Source organism: Rhineura floridana, chromosome 4, assembly GCF_030035675.1.
Source record: "Rhineura floridana isolate rRhiFlo1 chromosome 4, rRhiFlo1.hap2, whole genome shotgun sequence".
In the NCBI taxonomy this organism is placed as follows: domain Eukaryota; kingdom Metazoa; phylum Chordata; class Lepidosauria; order Squamata; family Rhineuridae; genus Rhineura; species Rhineura floridana.
Window position 1 is genome coordinate 150141734 of NC_084483.1, and position 14313 is coordinate 150156046.

Genomic DNA, 14313 nt, shown 5'->3' on the forward strand with positions numbered 1-14313 from the left:
GAGTTTAGGGATACCTGAAAACCTTCTTCCTCTAGTAAAATGTGCTATACTTCCTTGACGGACTTAGAGTGAATAGACTGATTGTCCCTGGATGCCATATTGAATTTGAAATTGTTCTTTGTCTTCAACTTTAGGAGTGTGCCTCTGCACTGTGAAATGGAGGTTGCAAGCAAGGTTTTTCTTATGTTGGAAGCCTGGGCTTTATTTCATACTTCGTAGGGAAAGATGTGTAAACTCTTCCTGAGATTTTTGCGTAACACAGTCACTTTCTCCAAAAGCTTTTTCACTTGTACCTGAACAGAGAAGGGATTGAGGGGGCACCTTTTGAGGCAGAACTGTTTCTGTGTATCTTGCTGTAGCTGTCCAGGGTTCAAATGTGTGATTTAGACCTGTTATGTGTTGTACTGATAACTGTAGCTTTTGTAGTTACTCAGAAATACGTTGTTGCTCTGTTTGCTTCAGGTTCTTGCAGCATGAGAATGAGGAACTGCGTCGGCACCTGGCTTATATCACCAACAAAATGGAGGCAATGGAGAGGGAGTTGGAGTCTGGCCAAGACTACCTGGAGATGGAGTTGGGCCAGAATCGTGAGGAGCTAGAAAAATTCAAGGACAAATTCCGTAGGTATGTCAGCTTTAAGAACTTCATGTGGGGTTAGGAAAAAGGCAACCAGCTGGACAGAAGTACATTGCTTCTTAACAGTCTGATGTACCTCCTATACTTGGGGTTGTTATTTCCAGGTTATTGGGGTAAAGCATGAAATGTGTCTTTGCAAAATATGTAAATGTTGGGGGTGCTCTAGTACTAGAGCAGATTGTCTGTACATATTTTGGAACTATTCAAAACTACAGACATATTAGGCTAATATTCTTGTCTGTCTGTCTGTCTGTCTGTCTGTCTATGAAATCACAGGATGTACGTTACCACACAGCCTTCATATAATTTTGTTAAACTATTTAAAAATGGTTGTGACTCTGTTAATACTAGCAAAAATTAAAATGGCAGAAAAATGGAAACAAACCAGCCCATGTGTGGTTTTGAACTGGCTTAATAGCATATGGGACACTGTCATTCTGATAAAACTCACATATCATTTGAGGGGGGGAAATGAACAAAGAAACAAATTTATAGAAAACTGGGCAATTTTCATACTGATGTGGAACCAAAATTATCAGGAGAACATGTATCATAAATTATTTTTGTTAATTTAGAAAATGTGATGTGTATATCTTATTTGATCCATATTTGTCTTGTATTTACTGTTATTTTATGTACCTTAAATAATTTAGAAAAAATGTTAGTGAAGCCCATAGGGCTACATCTTTTTGTTCCAATGAACAAAACTATTAGAATTCTGGGAGGTGTTGAGTTGATGACCTGTTAATGGAAGTTTGAAGGATGATTCGGTTCCCCCCAGTAACCTTTGAGGTTAACTAGATAGAACTCGCCCTTAGACCTAGGTACATACCATGCTCAGCTCCTCATTTCTGGGTGGGCACTGACAAGTCCTAGATTCTCAGCTTAGAAATGGGGATAATGGTAACAAGTTTGTTATAAAGATTAATGCAGTAATTATTATCAAGCACTTCATAGCTAGTAAAGATGGGAAGTGTGTGGGGGGGACTGACTCTTGCTGGCAAAGCTTTCCTTCCCACTGGATACAAGTTTGAGAGTCTGAAACGTCCGTTCCTTTAGTGCTGTTTCTCCAAGGCCCAGGCTGAGATAAATTTCGCTGCCCTCCTGCTGGTCAGGCTTGTTTTGTCTTGCAACTCTCACCTCTTCCCCTCAATGAGCATTTCATCCCTCCTTCAACATAAGCTTCTTGGGCTTCTTGGGACAAAGGAGGGTCAGTTGCTGACACATGGGCAGAACTTGGAGCACACAACAGACATGTCTCTTCAGTAACCTAGATGATCCTGTGTCTTTCTGTAGGTTGCAGAACAGTTACACAGCCTCACAGAGAACTAATCAGGATTTGGAAGAGAAGCTGCACACTCTGGTAACTGACCTGCTGAGCCTATAGTGAGAAAAGTGGGTGGGCCAAACTCTGTCTAATGGCTTGACTCCTAGGGTATCTCATTGCTGTATGGTAACACCAGAATGTAAGTCAGGATTTGGGCTAGAATCTCAGCATGAAGCTTCCAAGAGGGAACTTTGCATTCTAGATCTTCTGTGTTGTCTGCAGCAGAGTTTGGGTTCTTCTGCAATGTAGCTACTTGTAGTTTTGTCTTGCATCAACTTTTTTTTTAACTTGCTGGAGATGTGATGTGCTGCTTTCTATAGGATCTTGGGAGGGGAGGCTCATCATGGGGTTGTGGGCTATCATAGTGGAGCCAACATTTGTGTATTGTGTGCATTCATAACACTCATGGCTGTTTCTTTTCTCTCCTCTCTCTCTCTCTCTCTTTTTCCTTCCTATGCTGCTGCTGGCACACGCTGGGTGCGCTCACCTCTCAGGCCTCTCTCAGCCAAAGCTGGATTTTTACAGTTGTGTCTTTTCGTTTGTGTGTTTTTTCTTTCTCCTCTTCACATGTCTCAGCCCTGTCCAGTTTCACCGTTGGTCACACATTATTCAGCCCTACTTGTACTGTCCTAGATGGGGTCCCAGCAGCTTGGGTTTGAAGAAAATGGCTAACCTTCAAGGTCTGGCCTATTCTGGCCGACATATCCTAGCATGCCTTGCTCCTCCTTACTTTGAATTATTGTCTAGCTCAGGAAAGAAATGCCCTCTGTTTGGAGAAACCTGGAATTCATGGGCTAAAGGGGACATGGGACCCTCTTTCTATTACTGTGCTAGTCAGAAGGCTGCAGCTTCAATAATTCATATGTTGGCCATCTGCATATTACAGACACCACTTGTCATTTGAGATCTCTGTACACTGCTTAACAACCCACAGATTCCTGAATAACTTAATACATTTTTAAAAGAAATGCCCTATTAATATTTAAGCCACTGAAATTAGGTTGTGCTACTGTGGTTTTTACTCCTCCACAAGTTATCTCTGCTCTGTGTAATTCTCCTATGCATCTCTGTTGAATTTCAGAGAAGGAGAAGAACTCTTCGCTGGCATAAATGTCCCTTTAATTCCAGGGTGGGGAACCTCCAGTTCACAGCCAAAACTAGGCCTGCCAGGCTTCCCTATTTGGCCTGCAAAGCCTGTTTTGGGGAAGCTGCACCCACCATACAATTTTGGAGGTTGAAAGGATCATAGCAAATCAGCTTGCAAAGTATAAGGCTGATAATGCCCCTTGTTTAGTGGTTCCCAAGCTTGCGAAACCCATGCAAGGGATTTTGACAGGTGGGTGGAATAATCTACTTGTCAGTTGTGTGATGTCCTAATGACATTGTTTGATAGGTGGATTGCCCAACTCACCTGTCAATGTTTGCCTATGGGGTGAGGACACATAAAGATCTAGCCCCCCACTGAAGCTCTTGGGACCAAATTAACAAGCCCCAGAGAGGTGTGCACACTCAGGACTTTTCATTTCAGTCCAAATCAACCTCCATCCCAGATCATTTTTATAGACTATCTGCATTCTACTAAGCTCATTCATGCTGCATCTGGCATAGCCCTCCATTCTTCTCATAGAAAGGCAAGTGAGGAGGAGTTTAAGCTGTTAACAAGCCTAGTGAAATTTGTTGATGAGGTGGGTGTTGGCGTGATGGCCTTAGTATCCGTTATGTCAGTGCCAAAGCCATCTCATGATGTGGAGAAGGCAGAGGACCAGCACCATGACTCTTGGAGCAAGAAGTCTCCAATTCGATACATTTTAAATCCTAATCCTGTAACTGGAAAAATTAGGGTTGGATCCAGACAATGTAAATTAAACCTCGTGCCCATTGAAATCAATGAGACAAGTTAGCCCTAGCTTATATCCCATTGATTTCAGTGGGTACAAAATTCAGCTAACTTTGTCTGGATGCAACTCTAAATGTATATCTTTGCATATTCTACAACGCTGTGATTGCACCGCACAAATACACTTTGGGTGATGTCCAGCTAACTTTTTCCATCAGCGCGAGGATTTCTGCATGTGTAAGGGAACTTACCCCCCACTCTTCTATCCCCCGCTGTGCACCCCTAAATCTTTTCTGATGTTCTCCCAGTTTTTGAGAGCAGATTTAGGGAGGGTGCATGAGAAGAGGGAGGGGAATTCAGTTGCGCAAGCAGAAATCCTTGCGCTGATGGAACGAGGTAGTTGAATACCACCCATTGAATGCAAAATAAGCACCGTAAGAATCTCAGCTTTCATGTGAAGATCCAATTGTTAATCTCTAAGGCTGCAATTTTATACACACTTACTTTGCTGCAAGCGCCTTTGGGCGCAGTGATTATTTATTTGTGAGTGAACATGCATAGCGTTGGAATGCATGTCTGTGAAGAAAAGAGGTATGAAAATGACTGGGAAATGCCTAGTGACGTTTCAGAGCAGCATTTCCAGTGGGTAGAGCTCTGTTCCATTCCCTGTGACAGGAAGAAGCATAATACATTTTACAAAATAAGAAAATATTTTCATATTTGCTTCATTTGCATAACTTACATAGTTTGCAGAGATCTAGCTTTCTTGTTTCAGAAGGTTTTTTTCCTTTTTTTAAAAACGTGTGTGTACAGGGCTGTGTATACTCTGCTTAAATTCTCACGTCTTGTTCAGGTTACCAAATTTGGCAATTTTGGGAATTGAAGGATAAAAGATGCAGGGAAGAAAAAGGTTAAGGGAGCAGGAATTTGAAGCTCATGATGCAAGCGACTAGAGCTGAGCGAGTGTGTGTTGCTTCCTAACTCATTGGAAGTCCTGCCTTCTTTTCTTTTTTTTAAAGTGTGTAATAGAAACTGTGGCCCCTTGCCTCCAAGGTGCATTTCTTCTCTCTCCAGCTGTGTGGAATAGAAACTTGCTCTTTTGTTAAATGAGAACTGAGATTTTTATTGGAATCTGCAGGAGGTGCTGTATTCTGTGTTAAAAGTTATATTTTACAATCTGTGAGGTGCAAGCAGATTGCTAGATCCTTGCTCTACAGTGTTGGAGGTGTGGTTATGTATTGCTATTATCTTTTGTGTAGATGGATGAGATGTTAGCAGTCGCTGTGCTGAGTGGGAGAAGGTTTGTGTAGGAGACTCAATGGATGCTGGGCTGTGTACTTGTCCAGTTGTTTCTGTTGCCATCCATTCCTTGGGTGAATAGGTCCTGTAACTAGCAGCTGTTTTTCACAGACTATCCAAGGGAAAGATATGATAGAGGTGTGCTAAGGATATATTTCATCACACTTCAAACAACTAGGGAGCATCTTTAAAGCTTTTTGTCACAATTTTCCCTGTTGGCATGTCCAAACCCTGACTCCTTAAGAAAGAGTGTTCACCCTTTGCATGAACTGCTTGCCAAATATGTATGAAGAGCAGCTGCGCTAGAGAAGGGTTCAAGTGCAGGTTGCTTTCATAACTAGTAAATGTGTCTTAAGTCTTCCAGGCAAATGGATGCAGAATGACTGATTCCATCTGCTGTTTGAACCCCATCTCCCTCTCTTGCTAAGGGTGAAGAAAGGGCTGTTTATTTAGTGGGGTGGGGTTGAGGGGATTTGGGTTTTGTTTGGAAGAGAGCATGGCAGGAATATGGCAGGCTGCTGCTGATTAGTGGCACTCACCTGTATATTTCTGTACTCCAGATTAAAAAAGCTGAGCTGGATCGAAAAACACTTGATGGGGAGATTGTGGAGCTCACTAATAAACTATTGGATGCTAAAACAACTATCAATAAACTGGAAGAACTTAATGTAAGTACCCCTTTTCCAGTCCATGGAGGAAAGAACTGAGGGTTTCGTCTTTCCTGAGGATTGGATGTATATATTTGCAGTTGGTGTTGGAGCTGTGTGAAGAACTGAGGGTGTCAATCGCACTAAGGATCAAGAGAGGACGTGTGGCATACAATTGAGCCTAATTAGGCAGGATAATGAAGCTGAACGTTTGCAAGGAAACTTGGCATCTTAGAAAATTACTGAGATGCCTGATCAACATACTGTTACAGTAAATTCTCTTTTAGGGTTGCCAACTGTCAGGTGTTTTACCTGCACATTTGGTACTTTCCCTGTGTTTTGGTATTGTGTTGACTATATAGTTGACTAAGTAGTGTATTTTGTCCTGGAGGAGGAGACCTGTACCTTTGCACACCCACTGTCTAGGAATCTTATTTTTAAAATAATGAATTGGTATCCCTTTCTTCTTCATGCATTTTGATGTAGTAGTGGCAAGATTACTCCGGCTATTTCTGGACATCTCAATTCTGTAAATGGTGTGTTATGTTTTAAAGACATTCAAGGGATGGACGGCAAAGAGGAGTCTTCAGCAGAATTAAAAGAAGCTCAGTCTGCTTGTTTTAAGAAAGCAAGACTCTTACTGTCCAGTTCATAAACTATTTTAATCTAGAATAGTTAGATTTAACTAATAATAGATTTAGATCTAATAATAGATTAGATTAACTAATAATAGATATAGTTGGTTCAAGTGGGCTTAAATCTTGTTTAAACCCCAATACTCTGGTTTGTAGATCAGGCTTTAATCAGCCAAGATAGAGAAATATAGTAAAAAATAAAAGCAGACGGTACTGTATGAAATACAGTAAGTCTAAAAAAACTATAGAATGTAAATGTACTGCCTTCAAGTCGATTCCGACTTATGGCTACCCTATGAATAGGGTTTTCATGAGGCTGAGAGGCAGTGACATTCCTGAGGGTACTCTGCTATGAATCTTGCAGCAGTTTTCTATGTCCAGATGTCTATTGGTTGAAGACTAGTTCATTTACAGGGCTGGCAGAAAGGAGAGAAGGTGATGTAATTAGAACTAGTCCTACCATTAGCTTAGGTGGGATGGTCTCTACAAAGTGGCAGATTCTGAGGTACCATTAAAGGGCAGCAAACTCTCAGTTATCACCACCATGGAGCACCTTTTTAAATTTTTTGCCTCAGGCACCAAAATGTCTTGGTCCATCTCTGAATGTTACTCCCCAATCCCTGTGTGCTGTCTTGACAGGAGCGATATCGGCAGGACTGTAATCTGGCAGTGCAGCTCCTGAAATGCAACAAATCACACTTTCGGAACCACAAGTTTGCTGATGTGAGTGGAAACCTTGAGGGGATTGGTGGTTGATAATCTTGGGGGGGGCTTGTTCATGGGTTCTTTTCCATTGACACATACAAAGGGTGGGAGGAGCTGCTCCCCCTTATTCCACAGGGTCTCCCAGCTCCCATGGGGACAATAAAAGGCTATGAATGCCTTGCTACCTTGTCTTCACATTGTTCCTCAGCTGCATTTCTGTAGGTGGGAAGGAGGGAAGTTGTTGTCTATGTTGCACCAGCCTCGAGTTCTATTAGGTGCCTGAAAAGAGCTTAGAGAATTGCATGCATGCCTCCGTTTCCTCCCTTTGTTTCAGCTAACCAGTTTGATGTGACTCCTCAGCATACCGAGTTGTAACAAAGGCACTAGTAACTTAATGAAGGAGTCTGTTTACTTCAGGTGCTTTTAATTCATTATGACTGAGGAAGTGTCTTCCAGAAGCAGGAGAGAAAATAAAGTAGCTTGGTGGACCACAAGGGCGGGCAGCAGTTGTATGGCTTTTAAGCTTTGGAATGTTACAAGGTCTCTTAACGCTGTTGTGGTGCAGTGGCCAGTTCCATCTCGGGGCCGCTTAATGTGCACTTTTTATTATTGGTGTACTTGTATTATTATTATTATTATTATTATTATTATTATTATTATTATTATTATTATTATTGCCTGCTCTTCATTTAATATTTTCAATCCCAGAGTGGGGGACAAAGTAGTAAAGAGCAACAGAGAAAAAACAATGGAACATAGAAAAGGAGGTGCTTGGATTACGGAGCTCGAGCCTCCTGGGGATTGGTATTCCTTCATTCATTGCCAAACCCCCCAATGAAGTTCATATGCATACTCTATCAGACAAATGAGTCCATCACCTGAGAGCTATTCAGGACACTCCATGTGTTCATGAAGCAAGGTTGAGAGCTTTGCCTGAGCTCAGCATGTAAAAGTACTTCCTTCCAGGACATTGCTGTCAGCCAGTGGGACAGAGGCAGTATTTAAGGTCCTGTGGAATAGCCACCCAAATCAGAGCACAGTCCTGCAACTGCTCAGCCCTTGACTGAGTGAAATGTGGCTCCTTCTAGTCTCTGCTGTCCAGATGCAAGCACAGTTGTGCCACCTCCAACTATATCTTGGTCTTGGCACAGGTGGGAGTCAAACTGCTTCTGTCTTTAGAGTTAGCAAGTGCTAGGATGGCAGTTGACTCTCATTTCGGGGCAGGCTGCCAGGGCAGCGCCCTATAATTTACTAGATGCTTCCTGAGAGCCGCAGATTCTAGTAGTGGGGGTTGGTCACTTGATTCAGTGCAGCCACCAACTAATTTTTTCCACCAATCAATAGCATTGTGTTGGCCTAAAATACACCAGCAAGGCTCTCTTGTTTTATGTTCATGTTAGTGTTTATGCTTCTCCCTGCCTCTCCTGAATGGGCATTGTTTGTCAGGCCTAAAGCCAAGGGAGGGAACCCCATATTTGTTCACTCAGTTACTGGGACAGAAATGGAAATTCTTTGAATTTGTAGATGGTTAATGGTTTGAAAGGCTCTTTAATTGCATGGTATGTCAGAACAAGAAGTGAAGGTTGGGCTAGCGGTGTCTTCGCATAATTCCTTCATGCATCTGTCCCACCCTATTCACTCTGTTGTTCTCTCCATACTCCCTTAGTTCCAGTGTAACGTCCTTTTTCCTTTCTCCAAAGCTCCCCTATGAACTGCAAGACATGGTCAACAAACACCTGCACAGCACTCAGGAGTCCTCAGGCCCTGGCCAGGAGGCCCCTCACACCTTAGCCCCATCTGATGTTGTACCCACCTCAGTAATTGCCAGAGTCCTAGAGAAGCCAGAGTCGCTGGTGCTGAACTCGGCCAAATCCAGCAGCGGCAGTTGCTCCGTCGCCGAGGATGTCTTTGTGCATGTAGATATGAGCGGAGCTCTGCCTGATGCCTGTCCAAGCCCAGGCCATCCTGGAAATGAGGCAATAGAGGGAGCGAGACAGCAAAATGGGGGCTGTAAGCCACAGAACTGTTTGGAGAGCCTGCCTGGTGAGGTGCCCACGTTTGAGAAGTTGAGTCCATATCCTGCCCCTCCCCCTCCCCACCCCATGTATCCCGGGCGCAAAGTGATTGAGTTCTCAGAAGACAAGGTGAGGATCCCAAAGAACAGCCCCCTGCCAAACTGTACTTACGCCACTCGTCAAGCCATCTCCTTGAGCCTGGTTCAGGGGGAGGATGAGAACTGTGACAGGCAGCGCACCCTTCCCAGCAGCCCAGCCTCAGAAGGCCAGCGCTCAGCTTCCAGTTGTTCTTATCAGCCATCCCCCAAGGTGAGCCGAGCTCACGGCTCCTCACAGAGCAGCCCCTTCAGCAGCCCACCACAGGTTCCCAGCACTTTTGCTAGTTCTGCCAGCTCCGAGGAAGATTTACTAGCTAACTGGCAACGAATGTTTGTGGAAAAGGCGCCACCTACCACGGAGCAGGTGCTGGTGAACCGCACAGCATTTAGCCGTGACACAGCCCAGGAGCTCCAGAAACGTTTCAGCCGTTCCATGCAGGAGCTGGGCCGGGCGGCCTCTGCTTATTCGGATGGTGAGGATTCGGTGCAGAGCTGCAGCTGGACTGTGAGCAGAGACTCAAGCATGGACACAGATAGCACAGAGTCTCGGGCCCGCCGGAGCCACTTCTCCTCTGATTATGGTACAGATTTCTCCCAGGATGAAGCCCACAAATTGCTGCAAGGGGATGGCAGTGAGGGGATGGCAGAGCCTGAAAGTTCTTCACCAGAGAAGCACAAAGACTACGTAGACCTTGCCTCACTTGGGAGCCCAGCTGAAGAGCAGGAAATGCTGCTACAGGGAAGCAGGGAGAACAGCCAAGAGGGCATTTCAGAGCAGAGCAGGGAGTGCAAGAGCAAGCCGCCTCCTGGTCGCCCCCATCGCAGCCCCAAGAGAATGGGGGTTCATCACCTCCATCGCAAAGACAGCCTGACACAGGCCCAGGAGCAAGGCAACTTGCTCAATTGAGGTAGGAAGGAAGCCTGGGCTGCCCAGGTGCAGTGTTGCATCCAGCTCCCAAGGGCTGTGCCTCTAGTCCTGAGGTTCAAAGGATGACCATCATGGTACTCTTTCCCAGGAATTCCAGGCCATTTTTATATATTTATTGTATTTTTTTAAAACACATGAAGAATGGAGGTAGCTCTCCTACTGCAGCACCAGGACAAAACACTTGGGTGTACCCCAGCGCAGGTGCTACTGGTCACAGCCCAGTTTGCACTCATCCCCATTGTTTCACAGCTCAGTTCTGCCTTCACACTCCTATTCCTTCCTGCTACCACATCCCATTGTTGAATTCCGAGTTACATCCCTCAGCTTGTGCCAAGAAATAGGAACACGCTGTCCCTATTTTTGTTTGTGTTACTCTTCCACCAAGCCATCATGTGAAGGCTGAGGAAGGCATGAAGGCTTCCATAGATGGGCATTCCCACCTGTGTGAGCTTTGCTGCTTTTCTTTGCTGAATTCTACTATGTGGATGTGCATTGGTGTGAACAGTGCGGACGATGCTCAGAGGTCATCCCTATAGTTTCCTTGCCTCCTGAGTCGTGAGCTAAGCAAAGTACTTGCTGGGAAAGCTCCAGACTCGGAAACCTAGGATTCCATCTGCCAGAATGGACCTCAGAGCTTCCCTGTTGGAGTCAGCCAGCCAAACTGAGCTGGACTGTTTGCCATTAAGGGCTCAGTTGTGCGTGCCTCCACTACTGTCACGTCAGCTCTTACTTAGGCAGTCTGTATCTCATTTGAATAGTATGAAACTATATGTGTGTGTTTTTAACTTACAGGTCTCTTGTCTCTTAAAATGTGCTTTTCTTTTGTAAATGTGCAAAGAAACTGGAAGGGGTGTGGGGGTAAGAGAGTATCTGCTCTGCAAGAAGTGGCTCATCTCATGTTTGAGTATTACTCCATGGCCAGTCCATAGCAGTCCTTCACCAGCTGAGGAACAGGTAAAGCCTAAGCGATGCAGCCATCTTTCCTCTTGATGACATTTTCTATGCACAAAAAGAGATGACTGTTTTTGTTTGCTCCCTTGAAGATGGCTGATGAGGATGGGCATCCCTCTCTGGGCTGTGATCCAAATTGACACTAGTGCCTTCCCAAGGCCTTAGGCAAGGTCTGATATTCTCCCTCCCCTTCTTGGTTTGTCTTTTATGTGTATTCAGTGTTTTATTTTTCCTTTGCAGTACTGTATGTTTCTATGTGTATGTGTGCACGTACCTGGGGAAGGTGAGGAAAGGTTGGCAGTGTTAGCAGTTTTTCACTGAATGATCAAGCTCACAAAATTCAGTTTCCTAGCCTGACCCTGGTACAACCGTCATGCAACCAGTGAAAATACTAGACGGCTGGTCTTAATTACATTGCCAGCTGCTTTTGTTTGAATGAAGTCTATGTGAGTTTCCACTTGGGAGTACCCTAAAACATTTCTTCTCAGCCCAGGGAATCGTCTCTCTTGCAAACACCAGCAAAGCAGCTGAGAGCTGCCCAGAAAATCCACTCATAGTCCTGCAGGGCCAACAACTTTCCCTAAACCTTCCAGTATCCATTGGATGGCTGCCAAAGCCTATCTTGTGTTGATCTGCTGCCTTTTTTGCTGCCCTCTGCTGCCTCCCTTCAGATCTAAGCAGGGTCTGCTGTGTTAGTCTTGGGACAGTCTGGCCATAGCAGACTTTCGATGTGGCCTTGTTAAGGCCACCTCTTTTATTATTAAGCTACTGGCTATTGCATCCTGGTGTTGGGGTGTGACTCAGTATTTTTGATTTAGCTAGGCTAATAAATTGGTGCTAAAGAAGGGCAACTTTCCTTTAGCCTACATGACCCCTAATGATCTTGCTTCTACAGCTGGCAAATACTTGTGTTGCTCAGCCACTCTCCTGCTGCAGCCTTTGATTATTTTTTTTAATTTCCTCTGCTTTTAAAAGTGTAGAATCCAAGTTGCCATTTGTTCCTGCTCCAGCACTGCAGTGTTCTCTCTCCTTTTAAGTGGTGCTGGAAATCGGAAGGCTTTAGGGCTACTTAGTGCCCTCTCTTGTGTAGACAGTGTTGGACAGACATAGTGCTGGGGGAAGCCCTAGCCTGTAGAATCTGGGCCCTTCTCATGAGCTTGGCTAAAATGGGACTGACTTTAGCACATCTCACCAAGATAAGTTTTGAGTCGAGCCCAGTGCTCCTTTATGTGACTGAGCTGCACAACTGCACTTAAGGCAGCCTGAAACAGCCACCAAACTGAAAACTAGAAACAGGTACTACAACGTTGATTTAAACTAATCTCCCTTTTCCCTTTAATCATGTTGGGCTAAAGGCTGGGAGGAGGGGAGAGGAAGTGGCCATTCTTAAGTGCAACAGAGGAGCACCACTTATTTCACTGGGACTGGGTGGCAGTGAAATCTCCAGGAGAACTGAGGAGGGAGTGTGTTAGTGTACCCACTGCAGCTTTCCCCCCCTGATTTTCTCTTATGCAGTCCAGCATCACAGACTTTTGTACCTTTCACATCTCTGGCAGTATTCTCTTGGTGAGCTTTAGTCGCCCCACATTTTACAATGTCCCAACTCAAGACTGTTAAATCTGCGACTAATGTGTTTTTCTGATATTTTCAAACTGACGATGTATATTTTAAAGCGAGAAATAAACTATTTTAAAAGTATGTCTGAAGTTGGCTGTTGTGCTGCTAGGAGCTGAAAGGTGAGCACAGGAAGTCATAGCAGCCAGGAGATTTTTAGGGTGTTTAGTCTATTGACCTTCTGTAGCTCTAAGCAGACCTTTTCAGGGATGGTGAACCTGTGGCCCTCCAGACACACATTGTAGGACTAACATTCCCGTTGTCCCTTACTATTGACAAGTGGGAGTCCAGCATCTGGAGGGCCACAGGTTAAATTGGACATGCCAGAGATTGAGCCTCAGACCTCCTTCATGCAAAACATGTGTAATATCACTGAGCTGCATCCCTCCTCTTAAACTACATTCAGGCTTGATTTTTTATTTCTCATTGTCATTATGACTGTTTACATTGCCAATTTACTTCTGAAACTTTCACACTTACTGAGGGTTTGCATGTGGGCCTCTTTAGGACAGCAGGGGCTAGAAAGCAACCTCTTGGTATAGGGTGAGGCACCTACCTCTGTAAAAGGGAAGTAGATTGTCCACTTTGACTACATGATGTCAAGGTCTCTCTCTTCCCCTACTGTTTATGTTGTCTTACAAATCATGGCCAGGTGGTGGCCAGAAAAACCTAATTAGAAATTGCAAGACACTGCTGCCTCCTGGTGGTTCTCTTGCCTACTGTAAGGATCTATGGTGACTTCTGCAGGAATGAGGCTGCCATGGAGTAACTCTTCTTTTACTGTCTGGATGCTCTAATGCAGTGTTTCCCAATTGTTTTTGTTGCTGGACTACAACTCCCATCAGCCCCAGCCAGCATGGCCAATGGTCAGGAATTATGGGAACTGTAGTCCAGCAACAAAAAAATAAAAAAAGTTTGGGAAACACTGCTCTAATGCGTTATAGGTAAGCAGTAAGCCCACAACTTACCATGCTGCCTGCAACATGACACATCTCACAAGAATTCAAGGAAGTGGTGAGCTATACTCTCACTGCTGACCTATTTGTCTAGGCACTCCACAATTAAGAAGTTACAAATATATTATGATGACATCACCACCTGTTTTCTTCTGAATCAGTTGTTCATGCATTGGCATGAGGTTCTTTCAATTTCTTACTTGAGCTATTCAGGTATGCATCTGGTGTGGCTTTTTTGAAATAGTGTTCTAACATTACCACCAGAAGGCTTGCAAGGAAGGCTTTAATAAAAAGAGTCCATTTTTTTTAAAAAAGGTGCTAGCTAGTGGGGGTCAGTACAAGTGAGACAGGCAACAAAATGTTGCAGCATGAAATGCTGAAGATTTGTCCTTCTCTAAGCCTTTCCTCCAGGTCTGCTGATACTGTCATTTTGGCTATGTCAGCAATGGCAATGAAATCACGAACATCAGAAATAGAGGGAACGATGGAACTCTTATCTAATGTGGAAATATTTTCACAACCATAAACAATCACTGTAAGGCACACTATAGCTACTTCTACAGGAAATAATTTAAGGTTTCTCTGGGGCTAGGATAATTGTCTGAAGCCACACATAATTCTGCTCCCCCTAGAGTCCTGCTCATAAACTATATCGCTGCTGTGGG

At 44.3% G+C, this 14313-nt stretch overlaps 1 protein-coding gene across 10 annotated transcripts in view; it reads left to right on the forward strand.

The window, feature by feature from the left end:
• The window catches only part of TJAP1 (tight junction associated protein 1), a 99656-nt gene extending 86880 nt beyond the window's left edge, over positions 1-12776 (forward strand). For all 10 annotated transcript variants that reach the window (XM_061624779.1, XM_061624780.1, XM_061624777.1 and 7 more), the window contains 5 exons: positions 463-624; positions 1933-1999; positions 5660-5767; positions 7021-7104; positions 8787-12776. In XM_061624779.1, the coding sequence (XP_061480763.1) occupies positions 463-624; positions 1933-1999; positions 5660-5767; positions 7021-7104; positions 8787-10106 (1741 nt within the window). In that variant the 3' untranslated portion in view covers positions 10107-12776. The remainder of the gene's footprint in view (positions 1-462; positions 625-1932; positions 2000-5659; positions 5768-7020; positions 7105-8786) is intronic.
• The last annotated feature ends 1537 nt before the right edge of the window (positions 12777-14313 follow it).